This window comes from Chelonia mydas, chromosome 1 (genome assembly GCF_015237465.2).
Source record: "Chelonia mydas isolate rCheMyd1 chromosome 1, rCheMyd1.pri.v2, whole genome shotgun sequence".
NCBI classification, from domain to species: domain Eukaryota; kingdom Metazoa; phylum Chordata; order Testudines; family Cheloniidae; genus Chelonia; species Chelonia mydas.
The window spans coordinates 258,365,589-258,388,601 of record NC_057849.1 but is presented as its reverse complement, the minus strand read 5'-3'; the positions used below and the strand labels follow the sequence as shown (position 1 = coordinate 258,388,601).

Genomic DNA, 23,013 nt, shown 5'->3' with positions numbered 1-23,013 from the left:
CCCAGGCATTGGAGTTCACAATTGTGACCAGAGCAGTCACTGTCGGGCATTGTGGGACAGCTGCTGGAGGACTGCTAGGTTCAGCATAGGTAATGCAGTGTCTACACCAGGGGTGGGCAAACTTTTTGGTCCTAGGGCCACATCGGGTACGGGAATTGTATGGAGGGCCGGGTAGGGAAGGCTGGGGGAGGCTATTCCTCCCCAAACAGCGAGGCGTGGCCTGGCCCCTGGCCCCTATCCAGCCCCCCGGAACCTCCACCCCCATCCAACCCCCCCTGCTCCCCACCCCTGACTGCCCCCCAAGACTCCCACATCCTATCCAAACACCCCTCCTCTCTGCCCCCTGACCATCCCCCCGAGACCCCCGCCCCCATCCAACCCTCCCTGCTCTCCCCGCCCCACGTTACCTGTGGGTTGGGGGAAAGGGGGGCTCAGTCCTTTCCCTGTGCATTTCCCCTGCTCGTTTGTCTGCTCTCCCGGGAGTCGGGCAGGGCTGGCTCCCTGGCTGGGCTTGACTGCTGGGGACAGGGACCAAGCATACTGGGGTGGAGAGGGGCCCTGGCTTGCTCTGCCCCTGTCCCCGGCAGCAGGGCCCAGGCCCCTTGACTGCACCCCTGCAACCTCTGGAGCCAGCGCAGCCCCCTTGGCCCATTAACTAGGGCCAAGATTTTCAGAAACAAGGGCCTCTACTCCAGTGACTCAGTGCGGACATAGATTCCGACCTGGCTTTTGAAAGTGTTAAATGCCCAGCAACTCCTGCTGAACTCAGCACTTCATCGGGTGCGCAGAACTCCTGGCAAGCAGCCCATGTATCTGGGTGCCTACATCTGGACTTGGGAGTCTGTCACACACCCCTATTTGATGGCTGGGTGTATGGGCAAGGCTGGGGGGATGTGTTGATCCTGCAGTCCTCCCTCTGGCAAAACTCCCCACTGAAGTCAATAGGGAGCTTTGCCTGAGTTGGAGCTGCAAAAGCTCGCGCCAGAGGGTTATGCTTATAAACGGTGACATGTATTAGCCTTCAAAGCTCCTCAGAGAAGTGCCCTCCCCCCACACCCACCCGCCTGGGTGGAAGGTCTAACTTCAGATGGGTGGGGATAAGGGTGATGGTGACAACACTGTATGGGCGCTTTCTGACCCTTAGGAAATGCACTCCAGTAATGGTCCCAGACATGATGGCCTGAAACCGGGATACTGCCTGGCTGGGGCTCTAACTGCAGTGGGCCCTTAAGGGGTGGTAGTGCTTTGCCAGAGGAGGGAGTGTCTGTGTGTGTGTGTCTGTGTGTGTGTGTGTGTAGGGGGGTAGCCCTGCAGTGTGTGTGGGGGGGGGGGGTAGGGGGAGTAGCCCTGCAGTGTGTGTGTGTGTGTGTAGGGGGGGGTAGGGGGAGTAGCCCTGCAGTGTGTGTGTGTGTGTGTAGGGGGGGGTAGGGGGAGTAGCCCTGCAGGGTGTGTGTGTGTCTGTGTGTGTGTGTGTGTGTGTAGTGGGGGTAGCCCTGCAGAGGTCCAGGCTTTTTCAATCCCTCCCTTGACCGGTGTGTGTTTGTGGATGTCTCTCTCATTCAAGCCACTTGTGCACCAGTGCCTGTGGCTACAGTCGATAAGGAGCCGCTAGTGTCCTCTTGTATCCCCTCTGGCCTGGTGACAGCCTGGCTCTGGCTGCCATCCAAGCTCTGCACGGAGGACAGTGGATGTGCTAGAGGACTTGGCTAAGGTTCTTCCCTGGTTTCCTTTGGTAACTGTCAGACAATTGTGGCGCAGGAGCCCGCTCGGTTTAGGAAGGAATAAGGACTATTTCTCCTTCTTTCCCTTTCCTTGGTCTCCCTCCCGCTCTCTCAGTTGCTCCCTCCCTCGCTCCCTCCCTCTCTGGTGTGAAGGTTGTGTGTGTGTGTTGTTTTTTTTTCAGAAAGCTCAGTGTCTCCGAGGAAGGGGGAGAGAGACAGAGCCGCGCTGGCTGCCTCCAGGATCCTCTCCCAGCCTTGAGCAGCCGAAATGGGAACAGCCCTCTCTGTTTCCAGGGCAGCCTTTCGACTGACACTACAAAGATCCAGAATTCACTCCTAAAGGACGAGGAGCAGAGGGCGGTCTGCATCTTCCGCCTCCTTGCACTTGGGCTCTTGCTAGGAATTTCAGGGGTTGCCCTGATGCAAGGCTGACACCCCCCATACTGTTGTTTTTATCTTTAGGATTTTCCTCTTCTCTTTTTTTCTTTCCCCTGCCCCCCAACCCACCCTAAGCCCTTGGCTGAGCGGGTGGCTTGTTCTAGTTTTGGGGTTTGCTCGGGGGGAGCTGTTTAGTGAGGAGGGGGTGACTCGTCTTTTCCCACGGGCAGACGGAGTGATATAGCTTGTGTCCTAGCATCTGGCTGGAAATTTTTGAACACCCTTCTTGCTGCGTCTCCAGAGGAGAGGGGCTTTTCTCCCCCGAGGAGGCGGGCGAGGAGCTAACCAGTCTCCGTCCCCATTGACGAGGAGAGCGTGATGGCAAGCGGGAGTGGCGCATGGATGGAGCGAGGTTACGTCTTCGGATTCTGTTGCCTGGTTCTGTTGGACCCAGGGCGGGTTTGGACCAGGGCTCCCAGCACCCAGGATCCTGAGCTGGAGGGGCAGGTGGAGAGCCATGGTAACACCAGCTGGGCTCCCACCTTGGAGGACACTGTGGTGGCCCCCACTGAGGCTGTGCCAGGCAGCGACCGGTGCCGTGGTTACTACGATGTCATGGGGCAATGGGACCCTCCATTCAATTGCAACTCAGGGATCTACCGGTACTGCTGTGGGACCTGCGGGTACCGCTTCTGCTGCCAGTTCAAGCACGGGCGGCTGGACCAAAGTGGATGCTCCAATTACGACACCCCCAACTGGGTCAACACAGGCCAGCCACCAGCCCGGGTGGATGAGACCCCCGAGGATCCTACCCGAGACAAGACCAACCTGATTGTATATATCATCTGTGGTGTGGTGGCCATCATGGTGCTGGTGGGCATCTTCACCAAGCTGGGCCTTGAGAAATCACGGAGCCCCCCGACGGAGATGACCATGTCCAGGTAAAAGGGACTTCACTTCTTCCCTTCCGCTCTGTCTCTGTCCCCGCTCCCTCTGTCTCGCTCCACAACAGATAGACGATACTTCCAGACTTTCCCTCTCGGCTGCATTGTCACATTCCCTTCCAGAGGGCAAGACCCAGTCCAACCCCAGATCCCCACAGTGACCTGCCACCCCTCAAGCCCTCCTTAATTTTGGCTCTGGACCCTGATAAAACAATCTATGGGGGAGCCAGGTGTCTGAAACACCGAGGAGGGAGAGGAATGAGTCAAAGGGGTAGAAATCAGAGCTGTCGGGTTGAAGCTGAGCAACGGGAAATTTAGGCTGGAGATCAGGAACCCTTTCCTACCAGTGAGGCCTACTGGGCTATGGAATAGTCCCCCAAAGGGAGTGGGGGGATGGAAGCCCCATCACTTGGGTCATTTAACAATGGACTGGTCAGATCCTGGGAGGATATATCAAGGGAAACAGTCCTCAGGGAATGGACAAGGTGTGTCCTACTCTAACCGGTCTTCTCCAGCCCTGATTTCTGTGATTCTGAGTGTAAGGCTCATAGTTTTGCCATCTGTTTGGGGGCATTTCAGAGTTCGATTCTATACAGGATGATTACTTACAATGAATGTCTTGGCTTTCCTGCAGCATCCTGCTTTGGGGGAGAGCTTGCTGAGTGGCTTCATTAGTTTCTGTCCTGTCAAAGTGGTGTGTGTGTGTGTGTGTGTGTGTGTGTGTGTGTTTGCACGCACATGGATGTCTGTATGTTTACCATATGACCCTCACACCTCCTTGCCAGCAGGTTGCCAGAGGACGGCAGCTGGGCTATGAGCATTGTCCGGGCTGGTTTTGATTGTGCTGTGGGCAGAAAGTTCAGCCAGGGCACCTCCTCTCTCCAGCAGGGTGGCTTTCCGTGTGGGTGCCAAGAGGGAGTAGGCAGCTAGCTGAAGGGATGGGTGGGAGTGAGGGATCAGGATGGCAGGTGGGACTGCAGCTGCAGCACCCGGACACTGCTGGGACTCTTCTCAATCTCTGTGTCTCCTCTCTTTTGTCCAGCAAGTCCGAGGGGCTGAACTTCCCAGCAGTGAGAGAGTAACAGGGATGGGGAGGGGTACAGAATTCCCCCCCCGGCACCACCCTCTTTCTCCCTCTTTCCTTCTCTCTCACTCTCCTCATCTCTGTATTGCTGTCTGTCCCTCCCTCCCTGTGTTCCGCCTTCTCTCTCTTTTCTTCTCTGGCGCGCGCTCTCTTAATATGTCAGTTCTTGACTTCAGATAAATGTTCTTCTTGTCGTGTTCCCAGAAGCAGACTAAGCAATTGCTCAGGGCCCCAAGCAGCTCTGGGGAGGGAGGGATTCACTTTTTATTATGTGTGTTGTGGGTCCCCCCAAATATTCCTGCTTAGGGCCCCCAATGGGCTAGCATCACCTCTGCCTGTCCCTCCCACCCATCCCCGCTACACACACACACACGCACATGTTCCCCCTCAGGGAACATCTCCTCGCCCCCCCCCCCCCCCCCCCGGACTCTGGGCAGGTTCAGTCCCAGCTCGGGGCAGAGGTATGTCACCCCCAGCCACGCCTTTCTGCCCCAGCGATGGCCCCCAGAGGCCCTACATCCTTTGATGCACGTTCAGTTGTTATCAGTTTTCTGTTGGGGCGGGGTGGGGGGTGATTCAGGGGCTTGTCCACGATGAAAGGCAGCGTGTGTGTGTGTGTAGGCAGGTGGTGGGGAGACGGGGGGAGGCAGTGGCACCTGAGATGCCAGCTCCTTAAAATGCCCATGCCTCCCCTTCCCATTGTTTCCTTCTGTGGCAGGACAGGAGAACATGAGACCTCGCCTGACTCATGACACTAGTGGACCTGGGGGGGGGGGGACAGTCAGCGAGGTGCCACGGTCCTTTGGTGGGGGACATATTTAAGGCGAGACTGTGTCGCCCATTGACAGACTCACTGGGGCTGCCAGAGAGTCCAGCTCGCATGGCCTGGGGGAACTCGCTCAGCCTTGTGCCTGCAACCAGCTGCTCCACTGACCCCTGTTGAGTGGCAGGCGGGGAGAGAGCCACTAACGAGCTGCAGCCAGGGAGAGCAATTCCAGAGCCAAACTCCTTAGGAAAGTCCTGACTTCCATGCACCAGGTCTCTTGGGCCGGCTGGCAGGTTGTGATGTCATAGACCAGGGCTATGCCAAGTGCGCAGCGCTGGCCACGGGGCGCCTGACACAAAGCGGGTGTATTGTGCCATCCGGAGCGATCCCCTGACGCCGCACTCTGAATGGTCCCGCGCTGAGAGCATGGAATCAGTGCCGTCTCTCGGAGGAAGCCTGCAAATGCTGCCTTGACCACTCTTGGGGATCCTCCACTGGAGTCAATGTACACCATCCCGAGGGGCAGGCATGCGGTCTTTAAAGGCCCCACTGCACTTTTTGCAAGAGTGTGGGGGTTAAAACTGGCATCTCAGTCAAATCCACCCTAGGTAACTGCACTGCACCTCCCAAATTCCTTCTCAGATTTCAGTGGAGGGGATTATCCTAATTTACCCAGCCTATGGCATGGCTGGATCATTCTGCTGGGTGAGCATGGCCGTGGCATTCCACCGCAGAGATGATTGCATTTCCTGGCAGTGTGAGTGATCCCCCAACATTTGTTCCGTACAGCACTTTGCTATGAAAAGGAAATCAGGAATGTAGCCTCTTGCTATTCTATGTCTCGGCTCCGGGTTTGGTCACCAGTGTGGTGAGTTTGGTTGGGTTTTCATCCTAGGTCCTAGTAGACAACGCCCTATGTGGTGACATTGTCTCCTAGGGGCTGGCACACAGCTGATAGGGACTGTCGCTCCAAGGGCAGCAGAGGACCCCCCAACTGGAACATCATGGGGTGGTGCAAGACAGAGCTGAGGCACATTGGCAAAGGGCCTGGAATAGCAGAGGTGCTGGGGGTCAGGATGGAGGGGCATGGTCAGTGCTGTGCGGGGGCTAGGGCTGGAGTAGCCAAGGTGCGGGATTCAGAATGGAGGGGCATTGGCAGTGCTATGAGGGAATAGGACTGGAGTAGCTGGGGAGCTGGGGGGCCAGGGCAGAGGGGCATTAGCAGTGCTGGGGAGGGTCTTGGACTGGAATAGCGGGGTGCCAGCAATCAGGACGAAGGGGCATTGGCAGCATTGGTGGTGGGCTAGGACTGAAGTAGCCAGGGGAGGCTAGTAGCCGGAGTGCCAGGGGCCAGGATGGAGGGGCATTGGCAGTGCAGGGGGAGGGGAGGCTAGGACTGGAGTAGCCAGGGTGCCAGGGGCCAGGATGGAGGGGCATTGGCAGTGCAGGGGGAGGGGAGGCTAGGACTGGAGTAGCTGGAGTGCCAGGGCTCAGGATGGCGGGGCATTGGCAGTGCAGGAGGAGGGGAGGCTAGGACTGGAGTAGCCAGGGTGCCAGGGCTCAGGATGGAGGGGCATTGGCAGTGCAGGGGGAGGGGAGGCTAGGACTGGAGTAGCCGGAGTGCCAGGGCTCAGGATGGAGGGGCATTGGCAGTGCAGGGGGAGGGGAGGCTAGGACTGGAGTAGCCAGGGTGCCAGGGCTCAGGATGGAGGGGCATTGGCAGTGCAGGGGGAGGGGAGGCTAGGACTGGAGTAGCCGGAGTGCCAGGGCTCAGGATGGAGGGGCATTGGCAGTGCAGGGGGAGGGGAGGCTAGGACTGGAGTAGCCAGGGTGCCAGGGCTCAGGATGGAGGGGCATTGGCAGTGCAGGGGGAGGGGAGGCTAGGACTGGAGTAGCCGGAGTGCCAGGGCTCAGGATGGAGGGGCATTGGCAGTGCAGGGGGAGGGGAGGCTAGGACTGGAGTAGCCGGCGTGCCAGGGGTCAGGATGGAGGGGCATTGGCAGTGCTGTGGGTGGGGGAGGAAGGGCAGCTGCAGAAGCACAATTGACACCGGTTTGTCGGTTTTACTTTTTTGCAGCTTCTCTCTTCAGCTTGATTTTTTTTTTTTTTTTTTTAGCGAGTTTTATGCTCTTCACAGCGAGTTGCTAATAAGAGCAGCTGGCGCCAGGCAGGGTGCAAGGTTCCCAGGCAGAGCTCTGCCGATGCGTCTCAGTCCTGACCCAGAGCTGCCCCTCCTCAGCCAGTCCATGGAGGCTCCACATGTAGCCCGGCCAGGGCCCGTGGCTCCTGATTGCCAGCACCTCCTGTTAGCCTGGCCTTCCCCTACCCGGACCCACACCAACCACAGCTCTGCCTGGGCATCTCCCTCCCGATCAGCAGCACCACTCCTGGTGGAATGCGAGATCTCTTGTTCACAGAGAACAGCAGTTGTGCAGAAGTAAGGAAGTTGTATGCTTTGAAACAAAGGGGGAGCGGATGATGAGGGATGGGGAAAGGCATAGACAGAAGGGAGCGGGAGAGGAAAGGGGACAAAGAGGGTGGGACATGGGTCCATCAAGCAACTGGGTGAGTTTCTAATCATGTTCTACTTTGCAGATTGTCGGCCAGGGGGTTAGCTCTGGTGACGAATCCATTGTATGGGGCCGGGTGAGGGGATCTAGTAAAAAGGCAGCGCCCGAGGAGATGACTGACCAGGACAGACAATGATCAGGAGAGCATCTCAAAATATCTCCATCCCCTGAAACGTCGGGGGCCTTAACACCCGTCCCCCTTGCTTTGTTATGCAATTTTGTAGCAGCTAAATGCCCTGCGTTCGGTCTCCAAACCAGTAGCAGCCTCTGCTCCCCCATCACTGGCAGCCACTGAGTCAGCACAGAGAGAAGCCCCACCTCCTGCCAGTCACTGACATGAAAGCTCCACCCCCCCAAGGGCTGACTCAGCCGAGCAGCTGGGCGTGATGGGTGTAGAGGAGAAGGCTGGGGTGGGTGGCAGGGTGATTACAGAATCCCTTGAAAGGCAGCTGCCGCTTAGGGCTGGGAGGAGGAATAAGAGCGCTGAGGAGGCGACGACAGGGACAGATGAAGGCAAGATTCAGCCCCATGCTCAGAGGGGACACACTCATCCTCGAGAGTAACAAACAGCGGTGCCATGCACCAGTGATGGCTAGTAGCCAGCTGCCTGCGGAGCTGGGGTCTGCCTGACTTTGGCCAAGTGTCCATCTGGGAGCAGGCAGGACTAGGAGGCCCAACATTTTGGTGAATCCAGGTTCAATTAAGCCTCAGTCCATCTCCGAGATGAAGCCTCGTCCTCTCTGTCTCTTTTTGTCTGCCCCCATCCCAGCCACCTCCTCCCTGTTCCTCGTTTGCCTGACAAAATGCTGGCAGGTCTACCGAATCGATACAAACTCCCCCCGCCTCCCTCCGCTCCAACTACTCTGCCCTTTGCCCACTGCCACTAGCCTGCTCCTGGGAAGGAGCTCTCTGCATTCTTGGGGTGTGCACGTGTCTGAGAGTGCGTGTGCGTGTTTGCGTGTGCTCATTTTCCTGGCTGGGACAACTGGAGGAAGAACACTCCATCCCCAGGGATGCTGCAATGACTTCTGTCATAACACATCTCTCTCTGCGCCGCTGGGGCATGCCGAGAAGGTCTGTTGCCTTTTCTGCGATGGGAGGGTTTGGGGGGACTGGGGTGGGGTATGAAGAATGTGTGCCTGAGCAAGGGGGGTATTCTAACCCTGCCCTCTCCAAGGGTAACCAAAGTGAGAAGAGGGGAGGGAAAGTACTGTCTGGTGGCCATTAGCTATAGTTGCTCTCTGGCCAGCCATGTGAACTCCCTCACAGCAGTGCCTACCTACACACTAGACTAGGACTCAGTCGGTGCCCTACCAGCTTCATCAGCGCCATCCCCAGGAGCTGTCCGCTGCCAGATCCAGCTGCTGGAATCTCAGAGACATGTGCTTTTCCGTCGCCTGGCCCTGTCCATGCCTGGGGCTGCATTTAGTCATACGATGTCGGGGGGGGGGGGGGGGGAGTAATTTCCCATTTCATGTGTGTGGGTAACAGAAAGAAAGAGAGACTTTCCATGAAACTGGTAGCACCTAGCAGTGATACGCAGATACACCAGTACCCTAAAAGCTTAGCCCACTGTTGGGAATCACATCTTCCTAGTCCAATCATGAGAACCATCAGATCTTTCTTCAGGACACGTGTGGTTGGGTTCCATTTATTCTCCTGCATTTCTTGCCATCAGGGGGTTAACATGTGAGCTGTCCTCTTGGCAGATTGTGTTAACCAAAGGAAACCTGTTTTTTACTTGTAGTCTGGTTTCTGTGGTACCAGCGCTGAGCATTCGGTTTTTTTCCCTTCGCTAGCGGTCCCTGTTTAACTGAGCCGGTAATGTATTCTGATCCCCCTCAGGGTCTAGCTCCCCATAAACACACGTTCCAATCACATGGGATGGTACTTTGAAATATGTGGGTCATCACTGAACAGATCTCTTCCCCAGAAGCTGCGTATTTTTGGACAGGAGCATATGGAGTGGGAAAAGGCAGGTTTTTCTTGCATGCCTTTGCACTTCTTCCATGTGACAAAAGTAGGACCCCACACCAGCCTATCCTGCATATGCAGTATGGGAGCTAGTCTCTGGCCACCTACCAGAGCACCATAATGGCTGTTGCTGCGCTGAACACCATGGTCTTTCTGAACTTCACAGCAAAGCAGACGTAGAACTCGCATCCTCTGGCTTCTACCACATGAGCTAAAAGAATCTCTCTGTTAGCAGCATAGGCTCTATGACACACACTTGAGGAGTTCTGACTCCCTCCAGCAGAGGGCAGTAGCACGGGTACACTCTAGCCAGTTTATTATGTATTGTCTATGACCCTGATAGTTCCCTTTGACACAAAATGTCATGGAAAGGGGAGAGCTGCACCTATACTGTGCTGATAGCAGGGAGTAGATGTTATGGGCTGGCATTCTCCACTGAAATGCACTGGAGACTTATGTGCAGAGGCAGGAGTGGGGCGTGTCTCACAACATATGCAAGCACACAGAAGCAGTAATGCAACCGTGACGAATCCAGGTGGCCTGATGATGCAGGCCAGCAACCCCAGCAGCAAGAGGTGTTGAAGCTGGTAACCAGTCCCCAGACAGGTGGCCTCTAACAAGACCGCACTGGAGGGAGAAGATAACAGCGGCTGAGTAAGCTGCCTGGGCCAGGAGAGGGTGCAGGAAGTAGCACAGAGTCTGCGCTGGTTTCAGAGATCCCTTGACATGGAGGAAGCAGGCTTGCAATGGCCTCAGTGTCAGAGTCCTGACTCTGGTACAACGGGGTCTGCACCGCACAAGGAAAGCAGAGGACAGCCCCTGGGCCTGAAGAGATTCTAGAAGACACGGCGCCACTGACTGCGACAGCCATCACATGGCTCGTGCTTGGCAGAGGCTGTGGGTAGCCTCTTCTGGAGCGGATGTTGGCCACAGCCACTGGAAAAACAGGCAGCATGCAGTCGGCAACGCACTCAGCATATCTGTGTACCGCGTTGTCTCCTGGCTCCCTCACCACAGCCCCTGCAGGCTATTGGTGGAGGCTCCCCATGGCTCCCTCTTTAACCCCACTCCATGGACACAGCGACCCTTTGCAGAAGGGAGCCCAATCTGCCTCCTACTCTTGTTTTACGGGGGTGCAGCTTCAGTGGAGTTCCACGTGATCGACACTCAGGTGCAAGGAGAATCAGGCGCCTGGCTGAAGAGCTGCAGCAGAGTCTTGAAATCCCACATGCCGAAGAGGGAGCAGGCAGCGGAGACAGGCTTCCTGTTGGCCCTGTCTCAATTTGCATGCAGCAGGGCCAGGTTACAGTGGGCTGGGTCCATTGCTCGTGCTCACCACAAACACACAGGGTCACGGAATATCACTGCCTTCTTTGTGTAGCTGGCGCAAAGGTGGCTGGTAGCACCTTGTACCCTTTACTGTACGTGTGTCCGTGTACCATGGCAGCCAGTCAGGCTGTCTTCATATGGACACAATGGTTCCTGGAGCACTTCCAAGGTGGTCCCTGTCACAATGGCAGAAATTCCACCTGTCATTAAGTGAATTGTGGCCTAGTCCCGATGTCTTAAGCTTCTAGAAGCTTTTTAGATCAACTGATGTTATAAAAGTCAGCGCCGCTCAGCGATCTGTGGGGCTGCTTTACGTCTGTCTGGGGCGGGTGTTTCTTTGGTGTGGATTCAACTGCGATTGCACTTGCGGCTGAAAGCATGGTCAGAGGGGTGACAAAGCCCCAGGAGGCAGAACCAAACTGCAGAGAGAGCTGGAGAGATTAGAGCAGGGCAGGGGAGGTTGCAGGCAAGGAAGAAAGGGTTGGTCCTAGGATATGTGAAGTCCTAGATCTGGGGGGAGAGAACAAACTGACAGATAAGTACGGGGCGGGGGGGAGACATATTATTTCCTTACTTGCATTATGGTAGTGCCCAGGGACCCCACTCAGGATCAGGATGGGCTTGGTGCTGTACAGAAACAGAGGGCCCGATTGTACTGCCTTTATTTGCCCTTGTACCTTCCTGAACTGTGGTGGCCTCCTGAAGCCAATGGAGCAAGGTACTCGCTGGTGTGAGGAAGGGCATCACACCTGCCCTAGAAGTAAATACAGCCCTGGCCCCAAACAGCTTCCAATCTACATCCCCAAGCCTGCCACCCTGCCTCCTGTGGGCTAGTACCCTGTTCTGCTAGGAGCACTATTAGCGGCGGTGGTGCTACTCGCTGAGAGTAAGGACAGCAGCATTGTAGCCTCCCACAAGCGCAGAAACCTAAGCAGCAGCAGCCGCCCCATCACATTAAAGGGAGTTCATTTCCATCTTGCCTTCTTAAAACCGTCCTAATGTAACCAAGCAGTAGACGAGAAGGGTGGAAGTTGCGGGGAAGGGGCCTGAATGGCTATTGGAGGATGTGCATGACGAGATTGGAGTGAAGTATCAGAGGGGCAGCCGTGTTAGTCGGGATCTGTAAAAGTGGCAGAGTCCTGTGACACCTTATAGACTAACAGACGTATTGGAGCATAAGCTTTCGTGGGTGAATACCCGCTTCGTCAGATGCATGAGATTGGAGTGGTCACACCACAGACTAAAGTGCTGTATTAGAAGATCCTGTCCCTCTTGCATGTATCAGGCTGATGCTGCTGTGAACTCCACTGACCTCAATGGAGGAGTTTACTCCTGCGGGAATTTATGTCCCCCGCAGATTTCTTTGCTTCCCTACAGAAAAATGACTTTCTGACGGGGAAGCAAAGGGAAGCCACAAGAGCTGTCATGCAACCCTCCACAGCAATATGTTTTGGGGGCCCAGGGCAGCTGGAAGAGAGGTAAATCACTGTAAAGCAGGAGATGGCACTGGGGAAGACCCAGCTGGTGGCTCCTACCCTGTGCCAGGCTCCTCTGCTAGTCCCAGCTGGGCTGGGGAGGACGGGACTCCCTCTTACCTTGCACAGCATCCGGGGCCAGGTCAGACCCACCCCCAGATTTCTCCCCCAACTGAAGGAAACTCTGCAAACTCCCCTCCCATTGCTCCTCAGCTGCAGAGGGAGGGATCTCTGTACAGGAAGCTGCTCCCCCATCCACCCAACCCCTGTGCATCCAGACCCCCTCATACCCAGACCTTCTTGCCGAGCCTCACCCCCGCTGCACTCACCCCCCCCCCACCATGATCCCTACTCCCCCTGCACCTGGACCACCCCGATGAGCCACCCACACCCTGATCCCCACCCCACCGAGCCCCAACCAGCTGCAGCTGAACCCTGTGCTGAGCTCTATCTCCCCCACACCCAGAACCCCCTCACTGAGCCCCAAACCACCTTCACCTGGACCCCCCTGTAGAGTCCCATTACCGTTGCATCCAGAACCCCCCAACAAGCCCCTGTGCATCCAGATTCCTCCCCACGCCCGGATCCTCCACTGAGCTGCCCACATCCAGGATGCCTCTGACAGAACCCTCTCAACCCACACCTGGATCCCCCCACACTAAGCCCCTCCACACTTGGATCCTGCCTTGCTGAGCCTGCCTGCCCACACCTGGTGCACCTGGCACAGAGGGGCAGGGCCCTGGGGTTTCTGGGGCAGGCCTGGTCCTTGCGCTGTGTCAGGTTTGGGCGCAGCCTCACCGTGTCCTTGAGGGGCTGGGGGAGCTGCACTGTGATCTCCCACCTCTGTGAACCCAATGGCCCGTGCTCCCCAATGCCATGCTGGAGCTTCCACATTTATTTGACAAAATTTGCAGAATTTTAAAATATAGTGCGCAGAATTTTTATTTTTTTGGCACAGAATGCCCTCAGGAGTAGGAATTGTTTCTCACTGGCCCTAGTGTGAGAGCAGGATTGGGCCCTTTCTCTTTATCTCTCTCCATCTCCCACTTCTGTCTGTCCATCTCTTTCCATAAGTGTGGGTTGGGCGTGCCAAATGCTGCCCCTTTGCTCCTTTCCAAAGGCCAAAAGGGGCAGCCTGCTATTTCCAGGTGTGAATTTAGCCCCTGGCATTTGCAGTGATAACAGACCCATGGCGGTGGGGAGCTGGGTGAAGGGGGTAGAATTCTGCTCATTTGTTTGATTTGCCAAGCAAGGTCCCGGTGAGGAGGGACAAAAGTGAGCTTTTGATCCTTTCTGGCTAAGTTGAACCCTGACCTGAATGAGTCGGCAGAGGAGTCAGGCCTCTGATACGTTTTGATGCTGAGGCCATGGCAACTTGCTGCCTCTGGATCAAGGGATCTCTGAAACCTGCCCAGAGAGTGAGGAGCCCCTACAGCCAGTGAAAAGAACAGAGCTAGTGTTCTTTTGGGGCTAGTGTGTTCTGGTGTAACTGAAAGTCTTAGCAGGAATCCTAGTCACGCTGTTTCACAGCGGTTGCTGATCCACTACCCCCATATGGGACAGCTTGAGAATGCTAGACAAGGTTATGGCTCTGTGACATCCATCATGTCTCCTTAGATCTGCCCTAATAGCATGTTTCCTACCGTGCAGCAGTACCGTTGCCTCAGGGAAGGGACCTGTCTGATTGGCAGGGAGACGTTCACGTGAATTGGGAGGCAGTGAGTATGTGACTCAGGAGACCTGGGCCTGGCTCAGCCACTGATCAGGAATGTGGCCTGGGGTGAATCTGCTTCCCTTGCCAGTCCTTCAATTATAAACTCTTTGGCGCAGGGGCTGTCTCCGAGGGTACCTCTGCACTGCGGGCTGGAGGTGATATTTCCAGTCCGGTTAGACACATGTGCACTAGCTTTGATCAAACTAGTACGCTAAAAATAGAAGTGTGGCCACAGGCGGCAGGGCAGCACAGCTGCCTTAGGAAGTACCTAGGGTCCCGGGTGGGACTGTACTCAGGGCAGACAGCCCATGCCACTGCAGCTACATTTCTATTTTTAGCTTGCAAGCTCAATTGGACCTAGTGTGCTGTGTCTACACCGGGGTGGGCAAACTACGGCCCACGGCCCGCCAGCTGATCTGGTCCTCGAGCTCCCGCTGGGTAGTGGGGTCTGGGGCTTGTCCCGCTCCCACGCGCCAACCAGGGAGCAGGGTCAGCAGCCACTCCACACGCACGTGCCACAGCTCCGCGCAGCTCCCGGAAGCAGCACCATGTCCCCCCATCCAGCTCCTATGTTTAGGAGCAGCCAGGGGGCTCCGCGTGCTACCCTCACCCCAAGCACCACCCCCACAGCTCCCATTGGCCGGGAACTGCAGCCAATGGGAGCTGCAGGGGCAGGGCCTGTGGATGGGGCAGTGTGGAGAACCGCCTGGCAGCGCCTCCGCATAGGAGCTGGAGGGGGGACATGGCCACTGCTTCCGGGAGCTGCCTGAGGTAAGCACTGCCCACAGCCTGCACCCCTGAGCCCCTCCTGTGCTCCAGCCCCCTGCCCCAGCCCTGATCTCCCTCCACGCTCCGAACCCCTCAGTCCTAGCCTGGAGCACCCTCCTGCACCCCCAACCCCTCATCCCCAGCACCACCGCGGAGCCCACACCTCCAGCCGGAGCCCTCACACACTTCCACGCTCCAACCCCCTGCCCCAGCCTGGAGCCCCCTCCTGCACCCTGAACTCCTCATTTCTGGCCCCACCCCAGATCCCCTACCCCTAGCCAGAGCCCTCAACCGCCCCTCATGCCCCAACTCCCTGCCCCAGCCCTGATCCCCTTCCCGCCCTCCAAACCCCTTGGTCCCAGCCTGGAGCACCCCCCTGCACCCCAAATCCCTCATCCCCAGCCCCACCCCAGAGCCCACACCTCCATCAAGAGCCCTCACCCCCCCGCACCCCAACCCCGTGCCCCAGCCCAGAGTCCCCTCCTGCACCCTGAACTCCTCATTTCTGTCCCCACCCCAGAGCCCGCACTCCCAGACAGAGCCCTCACTCCCTCCTGGACCCCAACCCCCAATTTTGTGAGCATTCATGGCCCACCGTACAATTTCCATACCCAGATGTGGCTCTCAGTCCAAAAAATTTGCCGACCCCTGCTCTACACAATGGGGCCCTGATCAATGGGGACAAAAGCAGTGAAAGCACCTGAGATGTAAAGCATTAAGTGAGGCTTTCATTTTAACAGCATCCCTTGTTCCCTTTTTCTTCAGCTAGAGAAAGTTTTTAGAAGGAAACCCCCTCCCTTGTTTGACACTCTCTGAGGTGGTGTCAAAGACGGTAATAACTGTCCTTTTGGGGGAAAGAGAAGAAGTTAGCCGAGATGGGCTGGACCTGTCATCGTTGCTGTTGTCTGATCCCTTTTTATCCAGGTGGCATCTGGGATTCAGCTGGAGCAAGTAGAGGTGGTGATTGTCATCTGGGCCCCTCTCGCTGGCCTGCTCTGGTCAGGACCATCTCTCAGGGTTCGGACGAAGAGGATCAAGGGTCTCACAGGACGATGGGGGTGGCAGCCATCATGGGGGCACTCACTCCAGTAGCCTCAGTCTGTTTCTTTTTCTATGTTTCCCGGCACAAAATCTTTCTTTAAGGACCCAAAAAGGGAGTGATGGGTGGAATAGCCCATCCCCCTCTTACTTTGTTCACCATTTAGGCTGAATGTTTTACCCACCAGTTTTGATTAACTGATTTCTGGACCCACACTTTCTTGCTTGCCAAGCATGATCATAACACAGTCCTTGAGTTATATCAGTAGGGCTTTTTGGTTGGACTAATTCCATAGCACTATTGTGTCTGCGTACACCCATCATTCTGTCTGCGTTTCATCCCTTCCCCCCATCAGCATGTGTGGGGACAGGTTACTGTGACAACTTAGGGACTTGCACACATTTTTACCTTTGCGCTTACAATTAGGGTAAATTTGTAGGCCCAATTATCACAATAGGCCTCTATTTGCTGCCAAAATACAAATAATAGTGTAGCGGCAACAACGCATTCATAACGCTCCAGTGTCATGATCCTGACCTACCCCATCCCCTATTCCAGTCCAAGGGCCCCATCCCATCCCCCGCTGCCCCACTGCTTTGCCAGGTCTCCTCAATCCTGACCATCAGCACCCCCTGCTATTCCAGGCCCAGTCTAGCCAATCCTTGATCTTGACCTAAAACCTCTCCTGCCACTCCAGTAGTGGGCCTCTCTTCAGTGATTGATTGCCATTCTTGATTAATTCTGTGCTCCATATGTGGTGGTTGCTGCTTTATTATTTGTATTGGGACAGTGCCTAGGAGTCCCAGTTATGGACCACAATCCCAGTGTGCCAGGCCTTTTACAAACAGAGTAAGACAGTCCCTGCCCCAAAGAGCTTACAATCTAAGTAATGCTGACACAGTTCCACTGGAGACTAAGCTGAGACTCCCAAGCTTATCTCACGTGTTGCTTTAGCTAATGATTTGAACTTCAGTGGGGGCCAGTGCAGTGACCCAACTCGGCTGTGAGGTAGGTACCCTGCATGACCCCCACTGAGCTGCCACATTTCTACTCACTCAATGATTCACTGGTTTCCCTCCCACACCTTCCTTCCCAGTCACCAGCCTGCGACCTTCAGCTTTCCTCTGAGTGTGGAGGTGAAGAATTCATCCTGGCTTTGGGCAATGTCACCCGTGACTGTCACTAATTTGCTGCTCCGCTCCTTGGATAGCCACACTGTCTCCTTCGCCCTGCTCTGGCTCCTCTTGCTGATGGGTTGGAAAAGAATTGCCAACGGTTCCTTCCAGAGATGGGCCTCAACTGCAGTCGGGGGTTGGATCCAAAGTATCCAAAAGCTGGGGGTTAGTCAGACCTGAGGGCTTGGTTTGGATCTTCAGGCTCTGGCTCCCCAGCTTGACATCTCCATCTTTACTAACATGTTTCCGTCATTGCACACGCGTGGTGATCATTTTACGTTTGCTCAAGAACACTGGACACTGTATGTTTTGTTGTCAGAGGGCTGGTTCTGAGTGATAGGCTGTGACACTTTTGTTACTGTAGGGTTTTTTCTGAGCACTGGTTTGTGCATACGGGTTTCTGATGTCTGGCTTGCTAACAATGACTGGGATACTCCCACCAGTCTGTCATTGGAGGGATTCTCATGAATGTTTACATACGCTCATTGGTTGGTTGTTTGGTCTGTTCACAATGGCCTATTGTAGGGGTTTCTGCTAGTGTAAGACATGCCCACTCAGTGGTGGTTAGGCCACATAAAGGTTGATAGCCCCCCCCGTGGCAAGCTTAACAGCCCTGGGTCTTAGCTCAAGCAGTAGAGGCTTGTGCATTAAGCTCCAAAGGTTCCAAACTCAAGCCCTGCTGCTAATGACCACCTCAGTGTTACACTAGCCATGCGTGGCTGTCATAAATATAAAGGGAAGGGTAAACACCTTTAAATCCCTCCTGGCCAGAGGAAAAACCTTTTCACCTGTAAAGGGTTAAGAAGCTAAGATAACCTCGCTGGCACCTGACCAAAATGACCACTGAGGAGACAAGATACTTTCAAAGCTGGGGCGGGGGTGGGGAGAAACAAAGGGTCCGCTCTGTCTGTGTGATGCTTTTGCCGGGGCCAGAGCAGGAATGCAGGTCAGAACTCCTGTAAAGAGTTAGCCCTGGTCTACACTAGGACTTTAGGTTGAATTTAGCAGCGTTAAATCGATGTAAACCTGCACCCGTCCACACGATGAAGCCCTTTATTTCAACTTAAAGGGCTCTTAAAATCGATTTCCTTACTCCACCCCTGACAAGTGGATTAGCGCTTAAATCGGCCTTGCTGGGTCAAATTTGGGGTACTGTGGACACAATTTGATGGTATTGGCCTCCGGGAGCTATCCCAGAGTGCTCCATTGTGACCGCTCTGGACAGCACTCTCAACTCAGATGCACTGGCCAGGTAGACAGGAAAAGAACTGCGAACTTTTGAATCTCATTTCCGGTTTGGCCAGCGTGGCAAGCTGCAGGTGACCGTGCAGAGCTCATCAGCAGAGGTGACCATGATGGAGTCCCAGAATCACAAAAGAACTCCAGCATGGACTGAACGGGAGGTATGGGATCTGATCGCTGTATGGGGAGAGGAATCCGTGCTATCAGAACTCCGTTCCAGTTTTCGAAATGCCAAAACCTTTGTCAAAATCTCCCAGGGCATGAAGGACAGAGGCCATAACAGGGACCCGAAGCAGTGCTGCGTGAAACTTAAGGAACTGAGGCAAGCCTACCAGAAAACCAGAGAGGCAAACGGCCGCTCCGGGTCAGAGCCCCAAACATGCTGCTTCTATGATGAGCTGCATGCCATTTTAGGGGGTTCAGCCACCACTACCCCAGCCGTGTTGTTTGACTCCTTCAATGGAGATGGAGGCAACAGGGAAGCAGGTTTTGGGGACGAAGAAGATGATGATGATGATGATGAGGTTATAGATGGCTCACAGCAAGCAAGCGGAGAAACCGGTTTTCCTGACAGCCAGGAGCTGTTTCTCACCCTGCACCTGGAGCCAGTACCCCCCGAACCCACCCAAGGCTGCCTCCTGGACCCGGCAGGCAAAGAAGGGACCTCCAATGAGTGTACCTTTTAAAATACTGTACATAGTTTAAAAGCAAGCATGTGAAAGGATTAATTTGCCCTGGCATTCGCGGCTCTCCTGGATGTACTCCCAAAGCCTTTGCAAAAGGTTTCTGGGGAGGGCAGCCTTATTGCGTCCTTCATGGTAGGACACTTTACCACTCCAGGCCAGTAACACGTACTCGGGAATCATTGTACAACAAAGCATTGCAGTGTATGTTTGCTGGCGTTCAAACAACATCCGTTCTTTATCTCTCTGTGTTATCCTCAGGAGAGTGAGATATCATTCATGGTCACCTGATTGAAATAGGGTGCTTTTCTTCAGGGGACACTCAGAGGAGCCCGTTCCTGCTGGGCTTTTTGCCTGTGGCTGAACAGAAATGTTCCCTGCTGTTAGCCACGGAAAGGGGGGAGGGTTGAGGGGGTAGCCACGCGGTGGGGGGAGGCAAAATGCGACCTTGTAACGAAAGCACATGTGCTATGTATGTAATGTTAACAGCAAGGTTTACCCTGAAAGAGTGTAGCCACTGTTTTATAAAATGTGTCTTTTTAAATACCGCCGTCCCCTTTTTTTTCTCCACCAGCTGCAAGTGTTTCAATGATCACAGGATCTTCTCCTTCCCAGAGGCTAGTGAAGATTAGAAAGAAAAAAAAACTCACTCGTGATGAAATGTTCTCTGAGCTCATGCTGTCCTCCCACACTGACAGAGCACAGACGAATGCGTGGAGGCAAATAATGTCAGAGTGCAGGAAAGCACAAAATGACCGGGAGGAGAGGTGGTGGGCTGAAGAGAGTAAGTGGCGGGCTGAAGACAGGGCTGAAGCTCAAATGTGGTGGCAGCGTGATGAGAGGAGGCAGGATTCAATGCTGAGGCTGCTGGAGGATCAAACCAGTATGCTCCGGTGTATGGTTGAGCTGCAGCAAAGGCAGCTGGAGCACAGACTGCCACTACAGCCCCTGTGTAACCAACCGCCCTCCTCCCCAAGTTCCATAGCCTCCACACCCAGACGCCCAAGAACGCGGTGTGAGGGCCTCCGGCCAACCAGCCACTCCGCCACAGAGGATTGCCCAAAAAACAAAAGGCTGGCATTCAATAAATTTTAAAGTTGTAAACTTTTAAAGTGCTGTGTGGCATTTTCCTTCCCTCCTCCACCACCCCTCCTGGGCTACCTTGGTAGTCATCCCCCTATTTGTGTGATGAATGAATAAAGAATGCATGAATGTGAAGCAACAATGACTTTATTGCCTCTGCAAGCGGTGATCGAAGGGAGGAGGGGAGGGTGGTTAGCTTACAGGGAAGTAGAGTGAACCAAGGGGCGGGGGGTTTCATCAAGGAGAAACAAAGAGAACTTTCACACCGTAGCCTGGCCAGTCATGAAACTGGTTTTCAAAGCTTCTCTGATGCATACCGTGCACTCCTGTGCTCTTCTTACCGCCCTGGTGTCTGGCTGCGCGTAACCAGCAGCCAGGCGATTTGCCTCAACCTCCCACCCCGCCATAAACGTCTCCCCCTTACTCTCACAGATATTGTGGAGCACACAGCAAGCAGTAATAACAGTGGGAATGTTGGTTTCGCTGAGGTCTAAGCGAGTCAGTAAACTGCGCCAGCGTGCCTTTAAACGTCCAACTGCACATTCTACCACCATTCTGCACTTGCTCAGCCTGTAGTTGAACAGCTCCTGACTACTGTCCAGGCTGCCTGTGTATGGCTTCATGAGCCATGGCATTAAGGGGTAGGCTGGGTCCCCAAGGATAACTATAGGCATTTCAACATCCCCAACAGTTATTTTCTGATCTGGGAATAAAGTCCCTTCCTGCAGCTTTTGAAACAGACCAGAGTTCCTGAAGATGCGAGCGTCATGTACCTTTCCCGGCCATCCCACGTTGATGTTGGTGAAACGTCCCTTGTGATCCACCAGAGCTTGCAGGACTATTGAAAAGTACCCCTTGCGGTTTATATACTCACAGGCTTCGTGCTCCGGTGCCAAGATAGGGATATGGGTTCCGTCTATGGCCCCACCACAGTTAGGGAATCCCATTGCAGCAAAGCCATCCACTATGACCCGCACATTTCCCAGGGTCACTACCCTTGATATCAGCAGATCTTTGATTGTGTTGGCTACTTGCATCACAGCAGCCCCCACAGTAGATTTGCCCACTCCAAATTGATTCCCAACTGACCGGTAGCTGTCTGGCGTTGCAAGCTTCCACAGGGCTATCACCACTCGCTTCTCAACTGTGAGGGCTGCTCTCATCTTGGTATTCATGCGCTTCAGGGCAGGGGAAAGCAAGTCACAAAGTTCCATGAAAGTGCCCTTACGCATGCGAAAGTTTCGCGGCCACTGGGAATCGTCCCAGACCTGCAACACTATGCGGTCCCACCAGTCTGTGCTTGTTTCCCGAGCCCAGAATCGGCGTTCCACAGCATGAACCTGCCCATTAGCACCATGATGCATGCATTGGCAGGGCCCATGCTTTCAGAGAAATCTGTGTCCATGTGCTGATCACTCATGCGACCGCGCTGACGTTGCCTACTCGCCCGGTATCGCTCTGCCAGGTTCTGGTGCTGCATATACTGCTGGATAATGCGTGTGGTGTTTAATGTGCTCCTAATTGCCAAAGTGAGCTGAGCGGCCTCCATGCTTGCCTTGGTATGGCGTCCGCACAGAAAAAAGGCGTGGAACGATTGTCTGCCGTTGCTCTGACAGAGGGAGGGGCGACTGATGACACGGCTTACAGGGTTGGCTTCAGGGAGCTAAAATCAACAAAGGGGGTGGCTTTACATCAAGGAGTATTTCAGGCAGGACTTCACGGAGGGTTCCAATAAGAAATGGTGCACCTAAGTTATTGTTCTTATTGGAACAAGGAGGTTAGTCTGGCCTCTGATTGATACATGGCTAGATTTACCTCGCTGCACCTTCTCTGTGAGTGACTGCAGTGTGACCTAGAGGAATGAGTCCCCTACACGGGGCCGGGGGGAGAAGCAAATGAGTACAAAACAAATCTGGTCTATTTCTTGTTTTGATCCACTCCATCTATCTTTTACATCTTTGGCTGGCAGCAGACAGTGCAGAAGGACTGCTAGCCATCCTCATCTCAGGGCTGCTCGGCAGAAGATGGTACAATAGGACTGCTAGCCATCCTCATCTCTTGCCTGCCTGGCAGAAGATGGTACAATACGACTGCTAGCAATCCATATCGCCTGCCTGCTCAGCATAAGATGGCTCAATAGGACTGACTGCAGGACTAAAGAGAATGACTTGATCAAGTCACTCCAAATTTAGTCCCTGCGCCCATGTCTGCCCAGGCGCTCCTGGCCGACGTGGCCAGCAGCACCTCGGACATGACGGTGACGGCTACCAGTCCTATTGCAGTGTCTGCTGCCACAAGGCAATGGGTTGCTGCTACTGTGTAGCAATGCAGTACCGCGTCTGCCAGCACCCAGGAGACATATGGTGACAATGAGCTGAGCGGGCTCCGTGCTTGCAGTGGTATGGCGTCTGCACAGGTAACTCAGGAAAAAAGGCGCGAAACGATTGTCTGCCCTTGCTTTCACGGAGGGAGGGAGGGAACGGGGGCCTGACAATATGTACCCAGAACCACCCGCGACAATGTTTTAGCCCCATCAGGCATTGGGATCTCAACCCAGAATTCCAATGGGCAGCGGAGACTGCGGGAACTGTGGGATAGCTACCCACAGTGCAACGCTCCGGAAGTTGACTCTAGCCTCGGTACTGTGGAAGCACTCTGCCGAGTTAACGCACTTAATGCACTTAGAGCATTTTCTGTGGGGACACACACACTGGAATATATAAAACCAATTTCTAAAAAAACGACTTCTATAAATTCGACCTAATTTCGTAGTGTAGACATACCCTTAGTAAGCAATCTAGTAAGCAATCTAAAGCAATATGCTTTAGATTCTGTTATGTTTAAATGGCTGATAAAATAAGTTGTGCTGAATGGAATGTATATTCCTGGTTTTGTGTCTTTTTGTAACTCAAGGTTTTGCCTAGAGGGATTCTCTATGTTTTGAACCTGATTACCCTGTAGGGTATTTACCATCCTGATTTTACAGAGGAGATTCTTTTACTTTTTCTTTAATTAAAATTCTCTATTAAGAAACTGATTGCTTTTTCATTGTTCTTAAGATCCAAGGG

General features: G+C 54.5%; 1 protein-coding gene across 2 annotated transcripts in view; it reads left to right on the top strand.

The window, feature by feature from the left end:
* The first annotated feature begins 1,731 nt into the window (after positions 1 to 1,731).
* The window catches only part of SHISA8 (shisa family member 8), a 35,171-nt gene continuing 13,889 nt past the window's right edge, over positions 1,732 to 23,013 (top strand). The window contains exon 1 of one of the 2 annotated variants that reach the window (XM_037889762.2): positions 1,732 to 3,040. In XM_037889762.2, the coding sequence (XP_037745690.1) occupies positions 2,478 to 3,040 (563 nt within the window). In that variant the 5' untranslated portion in view covers positions 1,732 to 2,477. The remainder of the gene's footprint in view (positions 3,041 to 23,013) is intronic. The other variant, XM_043544286.1, reaches the window with a different exon arrangement.